The sequence below is a fragment of the Equus przewalskii genome, chromosome 21, assembly GCF_037783145.1.
Source record: "Equus przewalskii isolate Varuska chromosome 21, EquPr2, whole genome shotgun sequence".
Taxonomy (NCBI): Eukaryota; Metazoa; Chordata; class Mammalia; order Perissodactyla; family Equidae; genus Equus; species Equus przewalskii.
Window position 1 is genome coordinate 39766771 of NC_091851.1, and position 25739 is coordinate 39792509.

Below are 25739 nucleotides of genomic sequence, written 5' to 3' on the forward strand. Positions count from 1 at the left end.
GATTTGGTAAGTAACGAGAGCTAACACTGACAACTCTAAGTGTCCTCCACGTAGGAGCCCAACGAGCCCGGCTAGAACCCTCTAAGGTGAGGACTCTCATTGCTCCCATTTTACAGGGAAACAGAGACACGGAGACCCTAAGTTACCTGCCTTGCCCAGCAAGTGGTGCAGCCGGGATTCGAACCCGGGCAGCCTGGCTCAGGACCCCTGACTCTTAACTACAAAGTCTGTGGCCCTTCTATTTATTTGTCCCCACTTTAAAAATGAGACACCCCGAGCTCTTACAATTTGTCACGGTCACGTGGCTCCTAAGGCCCTAGGCAGCCAAGACTCAGACTCAGGGGCCTGACTCCGAAGCGCCAGGACTATAAGCCATGAACTTAGAAAATGCACGCGGGTGCTTGTCTTTTTCACCAGCATCAATATCTAATTTGACCGTTCCTGTGCAGCTTTCAAAGCTAGGAGAGAGAGAATAAATTTTAGTTTATGTCCAACTATTATTGCAGGAGGACGTATGAGCCGAGTGAGGAAGCCATTGGCTTAATCAAGGACTGAAGAGCGACAACGAAGTCTGGACGACGTCTGGGTGAGGGTATCCGGAGCAATCCGCCAGTGTTGGGGTTGGACCACCTCCTTGGGCAGTGAGTGGTTCTCCGAGCTGGCTGAGTCCCGGAACCCCCCGGGAGCTTGTTAAAAACCCAGCTGCCTGCGCTGCAGCCCGAGATTCGGGTTCGGGAGGCGCAGCCGGGCACCAGCATCCTTAACCAGCCCCTGGAATCCCGGCTCACAGGCAGGTCTGGGAATGCCGCGAGGGGAACCCTAAGGCCAAACCTGGGGGGAGTTGGGCCCAGAAAACCAAACCAAATAGTGGAAAAGAAAGGGGGAAAAAGCAAGATTCTGCTCGTTTTGTGGCACAGAAGCAGGAAGAACCAGGACGAGCAGCTGAGCCGGGCAGAGAGGAAGCACTTCTCACCGTCCACCCTCCTGTCCGTTCATAAAAGCGGCCGTGTATTGAGCCCCATTACTCCGTCCCCGGTCCTTTATGTGGATTATCAGAGGCCTCACAATAACCCAATGAGATTAGGCGTTAGGCTCCCAGTTCTAGTCCCTGATAGTCTTCGGTGTCACTGTGACCCCTTCTACAGAGGAGGAATCAGAAGCAGAGAGCGGCTGGCCTGCAGTCCAGCTGTTGGGAGATGCGCTGGGATGCCGGTCCAGCAGCCCTGTCTCTGGAGCTTGGAGCCCCTTCTACACCGTGAGGTGGGCACAAGGAGGACCCAGGCCTGGCCTGAGCATCCGGGGCAGTGGGCAAACTGAGGCACGGCTAGAGCGACCGCAGGGCAGTGGAAATGCTAAGAGGAGGGTGGACGTCTCTGAGCAAAGAACTAGGAGTTCAGAGGGCGGAGCGGGCATTTGGGGGTGGGGTCAGCTTCCCTGATGGATGGGAGATTCGGGCAGTTGTTCATTTACTCAACCAAGAACCAGGGCCTGGAACGGCGCTGGGGACCCAGTGGTGGACACGAGGGGTGCAGCGCCTGACCTCACGGTGCTGCCGGTTCAGGGGTGGGACAGACCTCAAGTTCATCCTGCAAACAGTCATTTAATTGCAGGGACCTCCGCTGGCCTGGGAGAACAGTGTGGACGTGTGGGGTCAGAGAACGGCTCTTGGAGGAAATGCCTTTAAGTTCAGCTCTGACCTACGTGTAAGGATTCAGCCAGTTCCAGGCAGAGGGAGCAACACATACAACGGCTCCGAGAGCCGAGGAAACGCGGCTCATTTGGAAAACAGCAAGGAGCTCATCATGGCTGCTGCAATACAGAGCGGAGTGAGTGTCCCGAGATGAAACCAGATCCTTTGTGTGGAGACTGTCATGCCAAGTAAAGGCGGGAACAGTATTTCAGGCAGAGGGAACAGCATATGCAAAGGCTCAGAACCCAGGAAGATTCGATGGCTGCAAATAAAGTGTGGGCCGTGAAGCCTCCGCACACTGGGGGTTGTTTCATAGGCTTCACACCCAGTGTATGCGGTGACTGCGAGTTTGTTTCTGAGAACAGGGAACCAAAGGCTGGGTCTTCAGGGAGAAGCCCACTGGGATAAGGGCCAAAATCCATTACGTCCCAGGACTGTCCTGAACTTGTGGTGGGACCTTGGCTGCGTCTCGTCCCCATTTGCAGCTTTACTTGGTCCGGCTGTAAGATGAGCAGGTTGTACCAGGCCCATCTCTAAGGCGGTTTTTCCTTTTCACATTTTCTTGGGGACTTCCTCTGAGATGAGAATTAAGGTAAAGTCAGGAGAAAGTGGGAAGGCCTCAAGGGGTCTTCTGTTAGGGTTTGTGAGGTGATTCAGTTCATTTCACTTCAATGTTTTAAAAACGCAGCAGAAAAGTTATTTTGATGCCTTAAGGAAACAACTACAAAACTTTGCTTACTGCCAAAAAATTCAAACATCACACCAATAGACAACTGATCATGTTACAGTGGCTTCCCCCACTTCAGATGTTCTCTGCTCCTCAGCTCCAGATAAACTATTTGGTAAACATTGTCTGAGAATAAGCTAGCAGAAGCCTGTGGGCTCCATCCAGGCTCAGAGATGTATTTTGTTTGGCCAACAAAGTTGTAAAATTGGGGAAATTTTACATTTTTCAGCTTCTCAGAGAAAGCCAAATATCTAACTGACTGGATCCAAAGAGCAGCTTTCTCCACTTCACCAGAGTCCCCACCATTCCCTAATGCCTACTGCACAGCTTACTTCTCTCATTAACATAACCTGCCTCATTCCTCTTCTAGGAGCATTCCTTGAATATAAGACCGTGTCTGTATGCACATGTATTTCTTTCTATACTTAAGAATCCTTCTATGTCTGTATACAGATCTGGCTCCCCTTTTCAAGGTTAAGTCATATTCTGCTGTCTGAATCTCCGGTAGTTATTTAATTTCCTCTTGACGTGCATATACAAAAGCTCCACTTTCTTTATAGTCTATACTGTAAATATCCGTGTACATTTTTTTAATGAAGTTTTATAGGATAAATACCTAGAAGTGGACTTACTGGGTAAATATGTTTATGTGCATTTTAAAAATAGAAAGATTTAAAATTTTAAACTTACAATGTTAAATTTAAAAGGTATCACAAAATTGCCCAGGTTACATGAATTTACATACCCAGAAAATGGTAGTGGTACCCCGGCCCCCAGCCTTCTTTTGATCTGTATTTCTTTAATCACTAAGGTGATGGAGCATCCTTTTATGTTTGGTGGCCTCTTGTACATCATCTGTTGCCTTTTGCTGACATTTCCACTTGGTTCTTTTTCTCTACTCTTATTGATTTTAGGAGTTCTTTATATATGAAGGACATTAGGCCTTCACCATACATGCTGCAATTTTTTTCCCAGTTTCTTATCTGTCTTTTGACTTTTTTATATGTTGTTTTTACTTTGTGGAAAAATCATAACTTTATTTGCAACCACATACATGAGTCTTTTTCTTTTGGGGAGGGTCCCACAACCTGTCTTCTTTAGTAGGCACAATATTAATAAATGTATTTCTTGATTTAAAAATTTGAATTAAGGAATACATTCTCCATTTCCCCACAGGATCCAGCAGTGTCTGTACTAATGATCTCATAAATGGGTTACTTCATATTTTTACAGTCACCTGTCTGATCCCTTAAGACAGATTATATAGGTATAAGTATAGAGGTGTGTGTGTGTCTCTTTGTGTGTGCATCACATTTACGAGAGAACGTCTCTGGTTTCATGGGCCCCTTTACATTTTAGAGCCATCGGCAGTGTATTTTTGGTGGAGAGAACAGACACAGCTGAGGGCTGGATGACCTTTTTGGTTTCCCTGACTGGCAGCAAAAGGAGGGGAGGCATCGACGCCTGTTGGTAGATTCAAAAACAAAAAAACTCCACGTTTTTTGTCCCTTTACATAAATAATGCAAATTCAGGGATCACATATGTCCTCCCACCACCCACGATCACCGTCTTCTTTTTTTCATTGCAATGTATTTCCTGCAAGTATTACTTTTCTTAGTATATAGGTTTTTGTTTTGGAAACCTGGTTTGTGTCTGTTTTGTTTAACATGTGATGACAATTTATAACCCCTAACACTTAATGTTTTAACCTAGCAGTTCCCTAACCTGGCTGGGCAGCTGGCTTCCCAGTGGAGCTTGTTAAAAATAATGAATCGGCAACCCTGGGGCCTGGGCCCTGGGTCTGCATTTCTAACAAGATCCACGGAGGCGTCTGGGACACAGGCAGGCCAGCTCGAAGGGACCCCACCCGGCCCCCGCCGTACCTGTGATCGTCTGGGTCTCTGAGGTGATGGTTCTGGTGGTGCTCTGGGGCTGGGTGGCAGGCACCGTCTCCTCCGATACAAACTGGACCGTGCTGGGGGCCGCCCCGGATGTGCCGGTGAGCTGGCAGCCACTTTGCTTGTGAGCGACGAAGGCATCCAGGTTGTTAAACTGCTGCTTGCAGATGCCACAGATGTGGATGTCAGGAGTCAGCTCCACCAGCACCGTTGTGCCACCTGGAACTCCATGGGACGAAGGCAAAGTCACAGATTAATTCCAAACGGTTTGAAATCACAACACAAACCAGATTCACGGTAGGAAAAGGGCATGGTGGCAGACGTGGCTAGGTGCTGGCCCAGCATCCACGCCACTCCCTTTTTCTTCCTTGCAAACAGAATCCCAATTCTGTCCTAGCAGCAATGGACCCAGACCCAAGTGATGGCTCGTGACCCATTACTACCCACAGGGTCACTACTGGCCTTTTACCCAAGAAAGTCTTTGATGTGCAGGGACCAGCAGCCATCTCCTACCCCAACTAAAAGGTAGTTGTACTCCCCAATCATGATGAAAACCAATCCCCCTACTTTTCCAACCCTCTGCTCCCATTATGAGAATCCTAGTCTAAATAATCTTGATCCCCTACTACTCTGAAACCCCTCCAGCACGATGCTGGAGGAGCTTCTGGGAAAAGTGTGGCTTTTGTGATAAAAAGGGAGCAGACATAGTTGACACTGTCTCCCTATTCTTCTGGCCTTGAATGCAGATGTGATGCCAGGGGCTTCTGCAGCCATACTGTAACCATGAGAAAGAAACTGAGATCCCTACAAATGCTGGCCCTTATTTCACTGAACCCCTGAATTAACCCTGGAGTTAACCAATTCCAGACTTCTCCTTAGGTGAGTATAGTTCAGTTTTGTTACTTGTAGCCAAAATTCATCCCTAACTGATATGGACATTATTTCTCAATAGTAATGATATCAAGAGTTAATACTGTGCTAATATTTGCAAAGCACTTACCCTAGTACTTGGCACTGTATTAGAAAGTGCTACATAAATGTTTGTTCAAGAAATATAATTAATGGCTCTAATAGGGCTACTTTAATTTTTATTTAAAAATTTTTCTTTGTCTTATTATAAGGAAATTCACGTTTATAACAGAAAATTTGGAAGAGAAGGGGGGAATCACTCACCATCTTTCCACCTATGAGTACCAGGAACATTACAAAATATTTTCTTCCATTCATTTTCAATTAAAAATTGTTTAAGATCAGAATGTATTGTAAAATCAATCTTTGCTCCACATAATATCGCATGAACATTGTGCTATATCATTAAAATCTCTTTAAACATAACTATTTAATGACAACACATTAAGCTATGTTACTCATGCCTCATCATCTTCTCAGTAACTACAAGGTCTTTACATCATTTCCAATCTTTCTCAAATCTAAATAATATGGGAACTACCTTCCATGTATATGGCTGGCATTCATGCATTGTAATTTCCTGAAAATTTATGAAATATTTACATTATGTCGGATTTTCCCCAAATCTAACTAAGACAAGGAGTCCCTGTGCGGAAAGACAATTTGGTTGACTTGCTAAGGAGAGAGACTCGGGGCTGAGCGGGGTAAGGTTTGATGAGCGAGTGCCCCGTGCACTTAAGTTCTTTGAAACCAGTGGATGGTCTTTTCTTCTCTGGAACACCGCCTCCCTGTAGCGACTGAGGTGCCCCTGGGACTGAGAGGAAAACAAGGAACTAAGGGAGAAGTGAGTGGCATCACAGAGGATTCCTTAGTGACCGTCAGGGCTGATACCCAGGATGAAATGGGGAGAAGTTTCTGCTTCATAGGACGGTTCTGAGGATCAAAGGCCAGCACAGGCGCCCCATCCCTCAGCATGTCACCTGCGGGGGTTATTATATAGAGGGGGCACCCTATTTGATTTTGAACGAATCCCCCTCTGAAAATGTGGAATGATAAAATATACCTCCCTTCTGGGCTTGTAGTGAGAATCAAGTGATTCCAAAGAAAAAACACTGGACAACAAAAAGAATTGCTTTACCTTTGCAAAGTTCTCCAAAGCTGTCTCAGACTTGGCATCAGAATAGCCGGGGTGGGTGGGGGGTTGTTAAACACAGACGCCTCTGAGCCCCACTACGGAGACACTGAGTCATAATGGAGGTGGGATGAAGGGGGGCTGGGGTTCAGGAAAATCTGGGCTTTTTACAAGTTATGCAAGAAATACCCAGCCAAACTTGGGAGCCAACGTCTCCAAAATTGTTAACAGTAACAGCTCACAAGCTACCCGCTTACTATGTGCCAAGTGTGTGCAAACCCGTGCCGGGGGCTCAAACTTTATGAGACTCCCAACCGCCCGGGGGAAGGCCGGCGGATCCCTCCCCTCCATCCGATGGGTGGGGCCCGGAGAGCGTTTTTTTGTTTTTGTTTTTCTTTTTTTAAATGAGCGCTCGCGCTCCCAGGTGGCTGGTGTGCGCTCAGTCCCCGGACCACACTTTGGGAAACAATGCCACGGGCGAAAAAGGCTGCTGTCCTCATCCGGAAAATGAGAATGAACCCTAAACCCAAAGCAAGCGCCCGCGGCGCCGCTCCCCATTCAGATCCCCACCTTTCCTGTGGGAAAGACTCTGCAGAGCGCCGGCAAGCCCAGCCGGCCAGACCTCATGAAAGCCTCGGCTCCCCAGCCTTCGAGGATTCTGAGCCACCGAGGCAGAAGTTTTCCCATCCCCGTTGCCGCGGTTACCCCCATCTCCCCCCCAAACTCCGCCTGGGGGGCGTGGAACGCCCCGAGGGGGTGGCGATGGGCTGAACGGCAAGCCCTCCCCCACCGTTCCCTTCCAAGGGGTCTTGCGAGGCTGCAGAGCGCCCCCCGCCTGGCGCCGCGCTGGGCGCCCCCCGCCCCAGCCCACTCCGCCGCCCCCTGCGCGGCGCGCCCGCCGCTCCCGAGTCGCCGGCTCAGGGCCGTCACCCCGATTTCGGGGCCCCGGGCCTGCTGGCTGCGTCGCAGACGTGCCTGGGCCCGGGCCCTGGAGCGCGCACTGGGCCCCGGAGCGCGCACTGCGTCCGGAAAAGCACTTACTTTGCACGGAGCCCGGGAAGCTCTCGGCCTCGCCGCTCGCGTTCATGGCCGCACACTGGGGGGGTCCCCGGCCGGCGGGGGCGCCAGGGTGGGGGGCGCTGGTCTACATGGTGCAAGGACTTTTCCTTTTATTTTTCCACACCCCCCAGCCTTCCTTCTCCCAACTCTGCGAGGCGGGGAGGACGGATGTAAAGCAAGCTCCACTTCCGCTGCCTAGAGGGCGCTGGCCGGGCCGGCCGCCCCAACCTGGCTTTGCATCAGCGGCTCCCGGGGGAAGCTGCGGGCCAATCCCGATGCCCGGCCGCGCGGCCCCGAACCCGCGGAATCCCCCGGGATCTGGATGGCGCGCACGCGTCCGGGCGGGTTGGGCGACCGCGGGCGGCGAGGGATGCGCCCCCTGGGCTGCGGCAGCCGGCGCCCCCGCCCGCACCCCGGCGGTTTTGACCACGCGTTTGGCTTCCCCGGCCCTGGCGCCTTTGCACCTGCCGCCCTGGGCGTCCGGTCCCCAAAGCAGCCGGGCAGCCGCGTTGCTCCCGGGTCGCCGGGGTGGCTTGTGGAGAGGACCGCGTCGGGCTGCAGTTGGGGGGTGGGCGCGCGGGCCGCGATGGGCTTGGGAGAAATCCCCGCTGAGCGTCAGCGCCCGGCAAATCAGCAGAGCGCTGGGCGGGTCCCCTGCCCGGCTAGTGAAATAAAGGGGACCGCGATCACGTGGATGATAAGAGTAACAGCTGGTACCAAACGCTGAAGGCCTCCAGCTCCAGGGGTCTGCCATCTGGATCGTGCACACAGTCACCTGGAGGGCTGGTTAGAACGGACCGCTGGGCCCACCCCAGAGTTTCTATTCAGTCGGTCTGGAGTGAGGCCCGAGAATGAGCATTTCTAAGTTCCCAGGTGAAGTCCCTGACGTTGGTGTACACTGCCCTCCCCGATCTGTCCCCGCTCGCCGGACCTCATCTCCCACTACTCTCTCCTTCCCTCGGGCGTCAGCCCCAAGGCTCTTCAGCTTCAAGGATTTTGCACTTATGTTCCCTCCGTATCCACCTGCCATCCTCCCTAACGCCTTCACGTCTGGATTCGAATTCACATCCTTAGACAGGCCCTCCTTGGCTAGCCCGTTCTAATATTGCAGCGCCCTCCCCCTACACTGCCCCCCGCTCCCTGTCTGCCTCCACTCTGCTTTATCTTTCTTCTTAGAACTTATTACATCGAACATTATGTATCTGGAGTATCTTTGTCTGTCTGTCTCTCTGTCTACCTATCTTCTATGTATCTGTATATCTGTCTATAGAAATAGATAATTTACTTGTTTCTCTTTGCCCCTTACGTTCAATAAGTCCCCAAGAAAGGGAGTGTTTTTTCTTTTTTAAAATCTCTCTGCTTCACTGATATCTCCATCTCCAGCGACTTGGCCTAGGTGGCACATAGTAAGCGTAGTGGTAAACATGGCTTGTCCATAACTAAGGGAATTTTCTCTGCTGCTTCCTCGAAGGGTTTGCTATTCCTCCAGAAAGTATTTATTTCTAAGTATAGGCACCGTGCTAGCCCCTGGAGCTTCAAAGGTCAGCCAAACGATTTGGTGCTGCGCTAAGAGAATTTGGCTGGTGGCTAGGGATCCAGTCAACGCGAAATAATTAAATCAGCAGTGAAATTTCCTGACAGTCATAAGGTCTCAGAAGACGTAAGGCAGGAATGTGATGGTGGCTGCGGGAATGGTCAAGGAAGGCCTCCCTGAGCCGGTAATATTTGGAAGAGGGTGTGGGCAATTCCAGCTTCAGGAATTGGCACGAGCGAGCGAGAGCCCTGTGGCAGGAATGAGCTAGATGTGAATTGTCCGCTGCCCACCAGTCCCACTGCAAGTCTTACAGCTCCTCCTGCTTGGCCCAGGCCAGCTACACCTGCCTCCTGCTTGCTGTTACTCAGACCTGCCCCGCTCTGCCTGCGCCCGGGACTCTGCATCTGCTCATCCCTCTGCCTGGATTGCCAGTCCTTGCTGGTCCGACATCCAGGGCCAAATGGAAGGTCACCTTCCGGGGGAGGATTTCCCTGTCTCTTATCTAAAGCATCTGCCCCCTTGGTACTCTCCTACCTCACCTTCGTTCTACCTGTCCCTGGCTAACCTGACCCAGAAAGTCACTGCAGCTGAGGGCAGTGTTTATTTTTAATGCTTGATGAATGTTTACGGATGTGCACACCTGGGTAACCCACACCCGGATCGAGGTCCGGATCATTCCCAGCCTCGTGCCCCTTCCCAGTCAATGCCACTCCAGCTCCCCAAGCCCAGCGAGGCAAGCACCATCCTGACTTCTGGGGCCACAGAGTCCTTTTGTGGAGAGCAGTATTTTCATATTTGCCGGAAGAGAAGAAACACCGAGTGGGCTGGCTAAGAACAAATTCTTAAGCCCACTCCTTGAGCCACTCCACTCCTGCATCAGAATTTCCTAGGGCAAGACCTGGGAATCACAAGGGCTTCAGGAAATTCTTATCATAATAAAAGTCTGGGTCCTACCGGTTGGTGGGTAAGTCTGTAGTTCTGGAGTCAGGCTAGTCCACGGCCACATAAATCCTGGAGCTACTATGCTGTAACCAGGTGGGTGACCTCGGCAACCGATTCAGCTGCTCTGTGTCTCAGTTTTCTGTAAATTGGAGATGATACTAGTACCTGCTTCATTATGCTGTTTTTCAGAGGAAATCAGTCAGTACTCATAAAGCGCTTAGAGTAGTGCCTGGCTCTGTAACTGGGCCACAAACCCTAGCTATTATTATTTTTTATTTCTACTTGGTTCTTATGTGTCTCCCACCAGACTGCAAGCTCCAGGAGAGCATAGACTTGGCTTATTTTATTAACCCCCGGAGCCTAGAACAGGGCCTGGCATGCATTGTTTGTCGTTGATTGAATTCATGTCTGTTTCCATCAGCTCTGTTTTAACTGTTTGCTACTCTGCCCAGCCAGGCCTTCTCAGTTGCACCCATGGAACATGGCAGTGTTTTTTTTCTGGTCTTAAAATTTCCTCTTTTTGTGTCTTGTTTTTTCTTTCTATAGTTGTTTTTCTTATAAGAGTATTGCAAGTTTTTGGTTAGAAATTTGGAAAAAAAAATACAGAATATAAGGGAAAAAATAAAACTCATTTATAATCTGCTGTCCAGAAGTAACATTTTGATTGGTGAATATACCTAAAGTCTTATTTTCTTTGTGTATGTACGTGTATGTATATGTTTGTATAGATAAACACACAAGTTGTATTCATATATTTTAGAAAAATGTGATTGTAACTTACTGCTGTTTTTAATCTTTTTTGGGGGATACATATTATGATCATTATTTTAAAAAATAACACAAATAATACACAGCTACCTGAGATCCCACCAACCAGACATAAACAGTGTTTATATCCTTGTGTGTGTGAGGTGTGTGAGGAAGATTGGCCCTGAGCTAACGTCTGTGCCCATCTTCCTCTATTTTGTAGGTGGGACACCTCCCACAGCATGGCTCGATGAGCAGTGTGTAGGTCTACGCCCAGGATCTGAACCAGTGAACCCCGGGCCACTGAAGCAGAGCACTTGAACTTAACCACTACGCCACCAGACCGGCCCCAACAGTATTTACATCTTTACTGTGTATCTTTTTAGACTTTTCCCATAGAAATATAATAGAATGAACCATATGAATTGCTGATATCTGTCTATTTTTAACTTAGAAGTGTTCATTTCACGTGATTCAAATCAATATGTGCTCACCATGTTAATATTATACTCCTGGTAAAGTTTGCTGGTTGTGTACCTGGCCTCAATTGTCTCAAATTTTCCTCAGAGCAGAATTTCTGATTTTCAGCCGACTGCCTGACCTCCTGGAAAGAGATTTTTCCCAGCCTCCTTCATAGGCAGACATGGCTATAAGACTAACTTCTGGCAATGTAAATGAAATGTTGTGATGTGACTGCTGGGAAATCTCCTAAAAATAACAGTTGACATACTGTTGGAGGAGGTCATTAAGAGGATGTGACTGCCGGTGACCCTCCAGCCGGACCCGGGCAATCGGAGGTTCCTCGCCCCGCCCCTGTCCTTGGAATGGACACTTCACATACAGTTCCCCCAGTGGGAGCTGTTCCAACGACACGGCCTTGAGAGGGGAGGGTGTTGAGAGCATCTGGATGGCGTTCGTGACAGAATCCAGTTAAGGCCTCCATATGAACTTTTAAGATTCTGGGGGCAGGTGTGGAGATCTCCTCGGCTTGCAGCCTCCAAGACAAGCCTAGGAAGTAAGTTCCCTTGCTTATCAAACCTGCCGCCGACCGATCTGGAGTGGTCTCTCTCTCTCTTTGGTCTCTCCTTGCCTGCTGTGTATAGGGGCCAGTTTGCGAACCAACACATATGCCATTTGTCCTGCCTTCTTTTTCACTCCCTCCCTTCCTGGCTAGGAATGAGGATGTGGTGACTGGAGTGCTACTTGCTATTTTGGACTCTCAGATTGAGGATATATAGTCTAGGTGTGGTGGAGTGGTGAGTTGCAAGTAGCCCAGGTCTCTAACTTCTTTATAGAGATGTCAACTGGACTGCCCACTCCTGGGTTCATTTACGTGAGAAATGCACTTTAATTTTGTTTCAGCTACTGTTGGTTGTGTATGTGTGTGTGTGTAAGGGGGGCTGCTTCTTTCACATGCAGCCGAGTCAAATCCTAATCAAACACAATACTATGCATATTGTTTTGTGATTGGCTTTGATTTTGAAGACTTTTCACAGTTTGGTTGGTGCGTTAGAATGACCTCAAAGTTAAATCTCCAGATGCCGCAACCCCATTTGTGGAGACTCTCTTCAGAAGGTTTGGTGTGAAGCCTGGGCGTCTGTACCTTTGACCAGCTCCCTGGGGGATTCCAATGCACTTGGTGTTTGCAAACCTCTGCTCCCCACTGTTAGTTAGTTTTGTTTTGTTTTGTTTTGTTTTGTTTGTGAGGAAGATTGGCCCTGAGCTAACATCTGTGCCAATCTTCCTCTATTTTGTATGTGGGATGCCGCCACAGCATGGCTTGATGAGTAGTGCTAGGTCCACGCCTGGGATCTGAACCTATGAACCCCGGGCTGCTGAAGCAGAGTGCGCAAACTTAACCACTATGCCACCTGGCTGGCCCTTTCCCCATTGTTAGTTTTAATGGTTGCATAATATTTCATTATAAGGTTGCATCATAATTTATTTGATATGCTAATGGATGTTGTTAATAACTTTTTAGATCTTATAAGTAATACACTGCAATAGCTTGTTTATTGGCCCCTGTGAATGCATTCTCTCTCTGTGCCAGCCATCCTAAACAGAGCTGTCAGAACAGCTTGTTTCAAGGCTGTTTGTAAGGGCTTTTTCTTCCTTTCCCTTTTCAGATCATTTTATCAGTATGGGTTCCTTCCGGATGAATTTGTCAGTAAGGATCACATTTCTTAAAAAGTTAACAGGTTTTGTGTGACTAGAATGCTCATGATTTCTTCTGTTCTTAAATTTGACCACTTCTCATTTAGTGGATAAAATATAATTTAGAAATGGCCAAATTCCTGTGGGGTACAGACATATTGGTAATCCTACTCAATGTTTGAATCTAAAATCTAAAGTAAATTTGAATTTGTCGCCAATGCTTAAAAGATGCTAGATTTCTCATAAAACTTGGGATTTAGAGTTTTTAAAAAAAGAAATGGAAAGATATGGCAAATCTGGCCCTGGATTATCATATCATAGCACGGGGCTGGGTCTGAGAAGCTGCTCCTTTGGATGAAGCCCGACCTCTGCAATTCACCCCGGTCCCCACTCCTCCCTATTACTTCTTGATGTCAAGACTGAGTATCCGTTTCCTAGATCATTAATCTTGTGCTGCATGTATTTGAATTTATTCCAAGTCTCCAATATGTTTCTGATAGAAAAAGGGATTTATCCTTTCCTATGGTTTAAATATTTCTTTCGACTAAAAAAATCTCTACCGAGGAATTACCTATGTAATTATTGTGTCATCTATATTGTGTCATCTAATCCTCAGAGCAGCGGAGAGGTAGGCACTATCATCACTATTTTATAGATGTAGACACTGAATCTCATAAAGGTTAAATACGTTTCCTCCAGTCAAAGGCCGATTAAGGACCATCTCAGTTAAGAATCTTTGAGGACAAGTAACAGAAACTATAGAAGAACAGAGGTTTGCATAGTGTTTCAAAATCAATGCTTTGGAACTATTTCCTTGCTTAAGTAATTTCTGGAAGGAGATTTCCAGATACTTCCTTGAATTATTAAGAGAATACACTTTTAAAAAATTCTGGTAACGTTAATTAACAAGAATAAAGAGGTCATAGTCATTGGATTAATTAATGGTCCTAAGATTTGTGAGCAAAGATATCCTTCTCTTAACAAAATGGTTCATAATTTCAAGTGACCAAAATTTTTCCATAGAAGACATTTAGCAAATGTAGTTCCCTATGGCACTCATGCACAATCCACTAAAATGTAAGTTCTCAGGAACTTTTGCTTATTTTCTTCCTTGTACACCAGCATCAAAACAGTGCCTGGTATATAAAAAGTGACGGATGGATGGATGGATGAATGAATGAATGAACAGTATCAAGGTCCTTTGAAAAATAACTCTTACAGCTAAGCTTTGACAATTACAAGAAAGTGTTTTTCCCTTTTTAGTAAACATACAGACAAAAGTGTGATATGATGACAGAATCTAGAAAATTTATAGATTCCATTTAAATTGTATGGTAGCCAGTATGCAAATATTTTTATTTTTCTAGGCAAGGCTCACAAGAATGGCTAACCCAGGGCTTTGCATTCTCAAAAGCTTATGTCAGCAACCTCTCCACTCAGTTTCTCAAAAGTACTACAGAAAATTGTGGCCTGAAGTTTCGGCTATAAATTTAACCGAAGCTCGTGGGCTGGCCCTGAGGCTGTTGCCCTCTGATTCATTCCTTGCCTCCCCTGCTCAGCTCTGCGTGTCGGGGGAGCTGACCCCTGTCTGTATTTTCCAGGCTTCTGGGACTTCTAGCTTCCTGTTGGGTTTGGCTGATGAGTGGATGGGAGAAGCCAGAGTACTTCTTCCCCTCTTGCCCTGTCTTGGTGACAGTGGCTGCATTTTGTCTATGGCCCCAGATCCCAGGTGGGTCCACTGTGGCCTCAGCTTCTGCCACGTGACTCTGGTTCCTAGTCTCTGACAACACCACCTCCTCCCTTTGTTCTCAGCCTCCTCCCTGTGCAGAAGGGCGAGTGGCTTCCAGCTGTCACTAATCTCTGGGTTGCCTGGCCATGCCCATTTGGCTTTTTGGCTCTTTCATCACCTCTGTATGAATTCCCTGCATTAAATTTACTTAAATCCTCAGAGTTGCTTCTCTTTTTCTGGTTGGACCCTGCCGGACATCAGCTGGATTAAAGTTTGTGGGACTTAAGATTTTATTCTTGCTTTTCTGGACATTGCAGGTGATTCTAACTGGAGAGTACCTTACTGTCTCCAGGGAACTTGCTGAGAACACACATGCTCAGGCACCACCCAGATGCGCTGGAATAGAATCCCAGGGTGTGTGGTCGAGGCATGCAGAATGGAGACACACGTTGGCTGACTCTAATGAGCACCTCCTGACTCCATCGCTGAAACCTGATCCGAAATCTTGGAAAGGAACCAGGGGGAAATTTATTCCAAGATTGATTCACTAACAATATTTAACAACTGCCTGCGATCCTTACATAAACATAAAAGTCAACGAAGAAACACTTGAAAGTTAAAGTAAGAGCTAAAACCTTCTGTAATAGGACGTGCTCAAGACTCAACCTGCTGGGCTTGGAGAGGTGATTACACAACCCATTATTTTGTTGAGAGCTGGCTCTGAGTCTTGCCTGGCACCTAACTGAGGGTAGCACACCTGTGTTTTAATAGTATATTCACTTAGATAACTTCAAATGGGCAAGCAGACACAGGCCTGCTTTTTCTTCACTCTTTTATTTAGTTAGTGCACGAACAAGAAAAGACTCAAACAGTATAAAAGGGTATACGGTGAAAATTGTGTACCCTTTCAACCTCCCCCAGCCATCCAATTTCCTTTCCAGGAGTCAACCATTATTACCAGTTTCTTGGAACTGAAGAACACTTCAGAACTTTCCCACATATATGCAAAAAGGTCTACGTATATTCATCCATTTCTATTTTTCCAAATTATGCTATCATGCAAGCAACAGTCTACACCCTGCTTTTCTTTTTCCGTAATCGTGTATCTTGGAAAATGTTACTTGTAAGTGCATCTAGACTTGCCTCACTGCTTTAGGAAGAGTTCAGTTTTCCATTGTATGTAGACATATAGTAAAATTTACTTAAACAATTCCTATTAACAAACATTTAGTTTGTTTCTAGTTTTTTGTTACTACAAACAAGGCTACAATGAAAATGTGTATCTATATCTGTACATGAGAGAGTATATTCATAGAATAGTTTCCTGAAATAGAATTACTTGGTCAAAAGGTATGTGGATTTAAAATTCGGAAGCGTTCCAGTGGCGTGGCACCACTTATATCTCCCATCAACGACTGCTTACGGCACCTGCTTCCTAGATCCTCGCACAGTGTTATCATATTTCTGATCTTCGTCAATCTGATGGGGAAAGGATGACGTTGTAGATTTAATTTGCATTTCTCTAATTATGATACAGGTCTGCATTTAAGCAAACAAAAGCAAACTCTTAACACTCAGCTCCAACAAAACAAAACGGTGTAGTTAAAATCTGTGTGATTACAGTAGTTCTCTCTTAGCCAGGGGGGATATATTCCAAGACCCCCAGGGGATGCCTGAAACCACAGATATACCGAACCCTAGATACGCTACTGTGTTTTTTCCTATGCATACATAGCCATGATAAAGTTTAATTTATAAATTGGCACAGTAAGAGATTAACAACTGTAACTAATAATAAAACAAAAAGTATAACAATATGCTGTAGTAAAGATTACCATAGATCTTAGCAACCCCAGCATGTGATTTTTTTTCTTTCCTTGTTAAGTCAAGAACTTTCACCTTTTCACTTAAAGGAAGCACTTTACAGCTTCTCTTTGGCAGATCCGAATTGCCAGCATCATTATTCTTGCGTTTTAAGGCCATTATAAAGTACAGTAAGGGTGACTTGAACACAAGCACTGCGATACTGCGACAGTCGATCTAATAACCCAGATGCCTACTAAGTGACCAACAGGCAGGTAGGATATACAGTGTGGACACGCCAACAGAGGGATGATTCATGTCCCAGGTGGGACAGAGTGGGACAGCTGGAGATTTCATCACACTATTCAGAACGGTGCGCAATTTAAAACTTATAGATTCTTTATTTCTGGAATTTTCCATTTAAATTTTCAGACTGCGGTGGACCAAGAGTAACCAAAACTGTAAAAAGCAAAACCGCGGATAAGGGGGGGACTACTCTTTTTTTTTTTTTTTTAAGATTTTATTTTTTCCTTTTTCTCCCCAAAGCCCCCCGGTACATAGTTGTGTACTCTTTGTTGTGGGTCCTTCCGGTTGTGGCATGTGGGACGCTGCCTCAGCGTGGTCTGATGAGCAGTGCCATGTCCGCGCCCAGGATTCGAACCAGCGAAACACTGGGCCGCCTGCAGCGGAGCGCGCGAACTTAACCACTCAGCCACGGGGCCAGCCCCAAGGGGGGACTACTCTTGATGCAGAAAAGCTTCCAACAGGATGCAGAGATGGCAAAGGAGACACGTGGTTCCAAAGTTTGAATGTCACGGTGTGAATCTGAGAGTACGGGTGAACGTGCTGGGGTCCCCAGGGGGTGGAAAGTGAGTATGAAATACTTTTCATCTGTTTTGAAATGGTTTTAATAATATGTTAGGGATGAAATTCAAAGCAGATATTGTCTGAGCTGTTGAAACACCCTCAGTGACACTATGACTTGAAAACCGCTGATTTAGTTTTCATTTTACAGAAGGGGACACTGAGGCCCCTTCCTCCTGGAGATCCAAACCTATTGGTGGAAATTTGAAATAAACTTTTAAAAAAATCTTTTTTTATATATTTTGATTTTGCAATAGTTATAACTCATAAGAAGTTGACATAGGGGAAATCAGGATCCTTGTGAGAAAGATTTTTCATCCTGAAAAGAAAGAGGTGCGTGAGAAGAAAGCCCTTTGGCACCCTCATTCTCGCCTTCCTTCTCTTGGCCCTGGGCACAGCTGTCGTGAGTGGAGCTGGCTTCCAGAGCTGCAGCAGCCACTTTGTGGACAGCAGGTAGCAAGCTTGGGAGTGGAAGCCAGGTGCTGAGGTTGGTGGAGAGCAAAAATAAAAAGAACCTGGGGTCTTGCTGTGTTCCTGAACCATTGAACCTGCCTTGGGACTGCCTGCTTTCTGACTTTGCATTAAATATAACAATAGATGTCCTTATAAGCCAGTTCTCTCCAGCTTTTTCCACATCAGGGTACACGATTAAAATGATAATAATTGTCCAGCACACTGGGGCAAAGTGGCAGAAATTTTGAGGCATTGATATGGAGGCTGGTGAAAGAAACCATATTTTTTTAATATTATTTCCTTAAAATATAAAAAATAGAAAGTTTTAGAAAGTAATTAAATATTGCAATTTTACAAAACACCAGATTTTTATATGAGAAAATTGAGTTTGCTCCCACAGACACAACTTTCATGTGTCAGATTTTATGCTTAATGTGGCTACATGTAATTCCTGTTCAGGCCTTTTTAATGATGATCTTGTCACATATTTGATAGGGCTTCTCAATGAAAAGCTTTGTTAGCACAAGGAGGCCATATGAAAATGTAAAACTAGTTTTTAAAACAACCTTTCAGAAATTTCTGACGCTAGCATTTTATTTAAAGACTCTAACAGCCAGCATCTCCCTTTCTTTCATTGACAAATGTTGGAATTTCTTGTGATAATGCAAATAGCTTTCAAGTCGAGCCAGACTTATAGATGAAATTGCGTGTATTTCACAATAATGACAAACCACCCGGGCGTGGTTCGAGCAGTCTCCTGCCGCCAGCCTGAATCCACTATAAAAGGACACAGCTGAGAATGTAGAGAAGTAACCAAGTTACATACAGACAGAGATCAGAACCATTACCTGGAAATGGACCAGCTAGGAGTTCTGGCCAGACCCCCAACCAACTCCATGTTGCTTGGCTTGGGCGCCATGTTCCTTCGGCGTCTGGATCACAAATTCCTGCAGCAGCTCCATGATGCCTTGGCCACTGTACGGAGCAGCAGGCTCTGCAGCCGGCTGCTGTCTGGATGTCCAGCTGGTACCGTACCTTCTTGGCCACATCCGGCACATCAGCCACCATCAGAGCTGTTCAATGGAGGGCCTAAATAAAGACTGATGGTGCCTTCTGGTGTGGAGGGTCCACAGCTTTGGTATTTGTCAGTTTTCTTTCGGTTGCTAATGAGACAGATCCACATTTGAACTGGCTTTGAACGAAGAAGGGAATTTATAACTGTAGCTTCAGAGATGGCTTCAAGGATGGTGTTATCAGGAATGGCTCGCTCTGTCTTTCTCTTGGCCTCCATTTAGGAAAAAATATATTTAATCACATTAAATTTTTACATTTGGTTTTAATTTTTATCTACGTTATAAAGGCACACAGTTTAAAGAGTTAAATAATCCTCCAATGCTTGCTATGAAAAAGAGTGATCTCCCCACTCTTATTTTCCCCGGGCCCCAAAGGAATTATAGTGTAATTATGTTTAGACAAATATTCAATGTTTACATTATGTAAATCCCAGTCGCAGCTGAGTCATAGTGTATTCTGATTACTTTTCCTGTTCTGCTCAACTTTTTGTTTTCATTAGAGTTAAAAATTTTCCTTTTCTGTTTGCTTGCTTTTCTGTGTCCTAATTCATCTGAATTCGTCACCACCAGTGGTGGAAATCTCTTCTGAAGGTATTCAAACACATTACAGTTTCTATCAACTTCATCTTTTGAAGAAGATTCTTCAAGCTGGATTGGAGCAGCTGAGCTGCTGTCACCCAGGATGCTGTCTTTGCCATCATCCTGGAGATGTCGTATGTGTCTTCCTCATGGCAGACCCTGTGGTTCCAGAGATCTCATGTCTACCTTTTTGGTTTCTTCCCCTTTTTGGTGTAGTAGAGTCCCATGACAGAGAACAAGGGAGGGACATTTTAAGATCTAACTTGTATCCTCATACTTTATTGATGATTTGAGTTTAAAATTCTTGGCTAGGTAGAATATTACTCATCAGTAAAAAGGAACAAACTATGGACATGTGTTAAAATCTGAACAAATCCCAAAGACGTTGTATTGAGTGAGAGAAGCCAGTCTCAAAAGGTCACATCCTGAGTGATTCCATTTTTATGACATTCTCTAGAAGACAAAACGATAGTGATGGAGAACAGATCAGTGGTCGTCAGGGTTTAAGGGTGTTTGATTACAAAGGGGCAACCCTGGGGAAGCTTTTGGGGTGATTAAAATGCTCAGTATCCTGATTGTGGCGGTGGTCACCCAAATCTATACCTGTGTTAAAATTCATAGAACTGTACACTGAAAGAGAAAAACTCATTATCTGTACTATAAAATTTAAAAAATAAAAACATTCTAGGTTAAAATTCTAGTTGATTCTTCTTATTCAGAGTAGTTGTGTGTCATAGTTACCGTGACCTCAGAATTAGCCAATACCGAACCACAGCTCCTAGTGGAAATACAGAGTTGGGTTCCTTTGAGCCTCTGGTCATGACATTTTCATCAACTCAAGAATACATGACCTTATTTTATGTATGTTTTTGTTGAAAGACACCTTATTTCGTGTATATTGTTGATTCGTTAGCAGTGAACTCTCTCTCAACAGAACTTACTTAGCCTGAACAAAGCTTGTCTGGCACACTGATGTTCCCCGTAAGGCACATCCCAGCCTTCCTGTGTGTGGGGGCTTTAGCCATCAGTTCAGCGCTGTGCTTGGGGCCCATTTTAAATGGTGTGAAATCACTAACAAAAAGCACAAACAAGCAAAAAACGTGGCACCACGTAGACTGTGAAGAGGACCCTTGCTTAGAGTATGAGAGCTGAAACGTGAGGCAGAGCAGAGCCTCGGTTGACCTCAGCTGGAAATGTGTGTGACACATGACTCAAATTTTTCACTGCTCAGCACATGTCTCTGAATGACCTGGAAACCACCTTGAGTGTTGATTTTGGTGTTAAATTTTAGCAGGGCTGGCCCAGTGGTGTAGTGGTTAAGTTTGCATGCTCTGCTTTGGGGGCCCAGGGTTCACAGGTTGGGATCCTGGGCAAGGACCTACACATTGCTCGTCAAGCCACGCTGTGGCAGCGTCCCACATGCAAAATAGAGGAGGATTGGCACAGATGTTAGCTCAGCGACAATCTTCCTCAAGCGAAAGAGGAAGACTGGAAACAGATGTTAGTTCAGGGCAAATCTTCCTCACCAAAAAAGAATTTTTGTAGTGAGCAGGTAAATTCCAAATACCGAATCCACTAATAATGAGGATCAACTGTAATTGTCCCTCAGAAATTTGAAGGTGTTACTCCATTGTCCTCGAGTTTCCCATGATGATGATGATGATGATGATATGTTTGATGCCATTCTTTTTTTTTTTTTGAGGAAGATTAGTCCTGAGCTAACTACTGCCAGTCCTCCTCTTTTTACTGAGGAAGCCTGGCCCTAAGCTAACTAACATCCATGCCCATCTTCCTCTACTTTGTATGTGGGACGCCTGCCACAGCATGGCATGCCAAGTGGTGCCACGTCTGCACCTGGGATCCGAACAGGCGAACCCCGGGCCTCTGAGAAGCGGAACGTGCACACTTAATCGCTTTGCCACCGGGCTGGCCCCTGTCTGATGCCATTCTGATCGTTATACTTTTAGGTGAAAACTTGGTGTTTTCTCACCAACTTTTAACTACTTTTCCTTGTCCCTTAGTAATCTGAAATTTAACGATGATATTTCTTGGTTGGGTCTATTTCCATCCATTGCACAGGGTACTCAGAGGACACTTACTATCTAATAACTCACATTCTCTGGTTCTGGGACATTTTATTGCATTTTTTTCTTCCCCTCTCTTTTCTCTCTTCTCTTTCTAGAACTCCCGGTATTTGGAATTGGAACTCCTGCACTGCTTCTCTCATTATCTTCTTTATCATTTCTCTCCAAATTTCACATCTTGGTCTTTTTGCTCTGCTTTCTAGAATATTTCCTCCACTGTGTCGTTCAAGCTTTCTATTTAGTTTTTCATTTCTGCTTTAATTTCCCAGGACTCTTTTTCCCTGAATTTTGAAGATGGCATCCCATTCTTATTTTGTGGGTGCAGTATTTTCTCTTCTCTCCCTGTGGCTGTGAATGGTTTGTGGGGGATTTCTTCCTCCTGCACAGTTTTGGTTTCCTCCGGGTGGCCTGCCTGTCTCTGGTTGGTTGTTTTTGCCTTCCTCTTTCAGCTTTCCTCAAAGGTCTTGTGCTCCTTGGCTGTCCAATCTTATTCTAGAAAGAGGCACGAAAGAGCTGACTGGCAGCCTGAAGCCATGAGGAGAGGGTGGGTTGCTTCTCAAGCTTGAGCATCAGTGTAGGGTGACCTGGTGGGACTGTGTCATTGCCCATCTCTCCACCTCCTAACACTCACACATCAGTATCTTTTTCCATAGTGGACAAATTTTGCAGAAAATACTCGTTCACTCGCCTGCCTGGAGTATATCAGCCTTCTTGCCTGTGGTCTTGGGTGGTGTCCCCTCTGTTTTCAGTTTAGTCCCTGTGCCTGAAGCTCCCTATCCAGAGACTATCACTTTTATTCTCTTGAAAGAATAAAGTCCAGCTGTTGGAACAGGTTTGAAGAGTGTCAGGTGCCCAGCATGGGGTGTGGGAGGGAGCCTGGGGTCTTACTCTTTCTCAGGTTTTCAAATACTTTAGTTTTTGCCCCACTTCCGCCTCCAGCTTGCAGAGGTATGAGGCGCCAGTGACTCCTGAGCCTCTCCAGGGCTCTGCAGGACACAGGATTCCTTTTTGGCCTTTCCCACTGCTGGCTTAGGAGTCAGCTTTCCTGAGTCTGCTAATTCAGTCACCACACATTCATCTGCTTTCCGGTGTTAAAAGATGGTTTTCAAAAAAGGTAAAATAATGACTCTCATACAGACAGAAAGCGAACACACTTTTAAGATTTTTATTTAATTCACTGAAGAGGAAACTGATGAGATGTTAGAACCAGTTCAAAGGAGGATCCAAAGAACAGACACATTCACAGATCAGGAATATTTACACAAATGTGCAGAGGTGTATTAAATCCTACTGCCACCGAAACAAATGAGCACAAACTTCGTGCCTTCTGACGCTAAGTGGTTACTTCTTATAGTTCTGGAGGTCAGAAGTGCCAGAACCAAGGTGTCGGCAGGGCTGTTTCCTCCTGGCGGATCTAGGGGAGAATGCATTTCCTGGCTGTTTCCAGCTTCTAGAGGCTGCCTGCATTCCTTGCCTCGTGGCCCCTTCCATTTTCAAATCCAGCAGTGTAGCATCTTCAGATCTCTCTCTGACCTCTGCTTCCGTTATCACGTCTTGTTCTCTGACTCTGATCCTCCTGGCCCCCTCGTATAGGGACCCCTGTGATTACAGTGGACCCACCTCAGTAATCCAGGATCATCTCCCATCTCAGGATTCTTCATTTAATCCATCTGCAAAGTCCCTTTTGACATGTTAAATAACATATTCGCAGGTTCCACGGGTAGGGTAGGTCTATCTTTAGGGGCTATTACTCCACCTACCACAGGAGGCAGAACTGGTATTTCCGCCTGGTTTGAGGGAAGAGGAAAGAGAAGGGTTGTCCCATTGCGGAACAGAATTCATTTGAAAATTTATGAACAAGGATTATTTTGCCTTCCTATCAGCTCTACAGTGTACAGAGTTGTAAAGAGCTCCCAAAGATCAGAATAGGATCACGCAAAGGGTGTCCTATAGTTAACGCAAAGTTTTGCCTTGAAGCATACAGTTTTCCCTTACCAGATTCAAAATTTTATTGGGATTTCCCCTTCAGCCGTTTTCTCTTTCCTAGAGGGTGTATGTCCTAAAAAAGACTTTTCTGACGTTTGGAGGTGCTCTAGATCAAATATTGGAACCAGGAAGTGAGCTCTTACCAGACGCTGACTCTGCCGGTGCCTTGATCTGGGATGTCCCAGCTTCCGGGACTGTCAGAAATGTTTCTAAGCTGCCTGGTCTCGGCATTTTGTTATGGCAGCCTGAACGGACTAGGACAAGTTGGGTGTGGGGAGAAGGGAACAGATAATGGACGCTTGGAGCTTCCACCTCTCTCTTGGCTCCGCATCCCTCTGTGTTGGATCTGTTCCTGGGCAGCCTCTCTCCACACATCCATCAAATGGCCCAACGTCGGCTCTACCTTAGTCTTTTCCTTAGAATTCGCAACTTCACAAAAAACACGATGATTTCTTTTCCTGAGCAGTTATATCAAATCCAAAAAGATTTGTAGGTGTCTCTGCTCAGGTCTTTGTGCTACGGTATCCTGACTCCCAGCCTGGGACGTGCGCCTCCATCCGTGCAGGGGAAGCTGTGATGAGGTGACTCACAGACACTCTCTGAAGGGAGCACAGGCCCCTACGAAGAATGACTCTATTACCAGAGGTAAAATGAAGGCATGTGGAATAGATGAGACAGAGGATGTCAAGCAGAGCTTGCCCAGATTCTCCGTGGGGCTTTGCTCCTCCAAATATTACAATTTGTCTGATTATGAGAGCGCAGGGGAAGGAGAGAAGCTTCGGCCACTGGATTGTTCATCCTGTAGCTCAGGAGTTCTCAAAGTGTGGTCCCCGGGCCAGCAGCATCAGCCTTGCCTGGGAAAGTGTTAGAAATGCAAATTCTCGGGGCCCAGCCCAGACCTACTGAATCAGAGACTCGAGGTGGGGCTGGCGATCTGTGTCTTAACAAGTCTTCCAGGGGATTCTGACGCACACTAAGATTTGAGATCCACTGCTGGAATGGATGCTATTGGTACCTCGCCCAAATCCCCAGTGTCAATCAGGCTGGTGCGTGTACCCCCTGGCTGCTATTGGCTGCTAAAAGCTTATGGCTGCATCCTTCTCTGGAGGATGGGCCCTCCTACTCCCCTGCCCTATGGCATCACCCAATGACAGACCCACACAGGTGTGCAATTCCCTTGGAGCGGGAATGACTCTGGCCAGTTTGTGTCCTGCAGCTCCTCCTGGGATCCCACGAGTGTCCTGCGGAGGCTGCAGCCTTAGCTTTTTACTCCTCCTCCATCGTGCCGTCCTCACTCCCCTTCCCTTGAGAGCCGTCCGTCCGTAAATAACTCACAGGAGAAGCTCCATCTTAGGCTCCGCTTCCAGGAAACACAACTTAAGATGCCTGCCATTAGGGCCTGACCTTGATAAGGCCCTATCTCATTAGCTTAATAAATAACTCAAAATGAAGCCTGCAGCCTGATTGTATCAGGATCACTTCTATGGTTTTTGACATTCCCAAAAAGACAAAATGGTAGTAACAGAACACAGATCAGTGGTTGCCGGGGGCGAAGACTGGGGAGAGAGCGTGACTGTAAAGGGGCACCATGAAGGATTTCCTTGAGATGATGGAACTGTTCTGTCTCCTCATTGTGGTGATGGTTACACAAAATCTAGGCACGTTAAAATTTATAGAATTGTACATCTAAAGAAAAAAGGTCAAGTTATCTGCATTTCAGATTAAAAAATTAAAATAAATAGATTAATGAATGAAAATTTTTTACCCTTGGAAAGTTGTATAATCTGAACCCCCAGAGTGGGGCTCTCTGGAGGTGACATTTGAGGGTCCTGGAGGGAGCGTGTGTGTTAATGGAGTGCTGCACGCCCCTCTTCTCTGACACGGTATTAGAGGCAAGTTGGTCTCATATTTTCCATCTCTCTTCCATGGTAGTCAGAATGATGCCCGCCCCTTCCAAGACGTCCACATCCTAATTTCTGGAACCTATGAAACGGTTACCTTTCGTGGCAAAAGGGACTTTGCAGATGTAATTAAATGAAGGATCTTGAAATGGGGAGATGATCCTGGATTGTCTGGGCGAGCCCAATGTAATCACAAGGGTCAGCGTAGGGAAGCAGGAGGGTCAGCGTCAGAGAAGATGTGGTGATGGAAGAAGGGGTCAGAGAGAGAGGTTTGAAGATGCTACACTGCTGGATCTTAAGATGGTGGAAGAGGCCACGAGCCGAGGGATGCAGGCTTCCTCTCGAAGCTGGAAGCAGCCAGGACATGCATTGTCCCCTGGAGCCTCCAGGAGGAAACAGCCCTACTGGCTCCTTGGTTTTAGCTCTCTGACCTCCAGAACTGTAAGGTAGTAACCACGTAGCTTTGAAAGGCAC

At 46.3% G+C, this 25739-nt stretch overlaps 1 protein-coding gene across 6 annotated transcripts in view; it reads right to left on the reverse strand.

Moving 5' to 3' along the window:
• Positions 1 to 8071, reverse strand: part of ZFP64 (ZFP64 zinc finger protein) — a 99486-nt gene extending 91415 nt beyond the window's left edge. For 2 of the 6 annotated variants that reach the window (XR_011531184.1, XM_070589484.1), the window contains exons 1-2: positions 7399 to 8059; positions 4302 to 4535 (exon numbers count right to left, since the gene is read on the reverse strand). Coding sequence is in view for 4 of the 6 variants with exons in the window: in XM_070589484.1 (XP_070445585.1) it covers positions 4302 to 4535; positions 7399 to 7444 (280 nt within the window). In the remaining 2 variants the exon portion in view is untranslated. Of the gene's footprint in view, positions 1 to 4301; positions 4542 to 6363; positions 6456 to 7398 lie in introns of all 6 variants that reach the window. The other 4 variants (XM_070589483.1, XM_070589481.1, XM_070589485.1 and 1 more) reach the window with 3 other exon arrangements.
• Positions 8072 to 25739: the final 17668 nt, after the last annotated feature.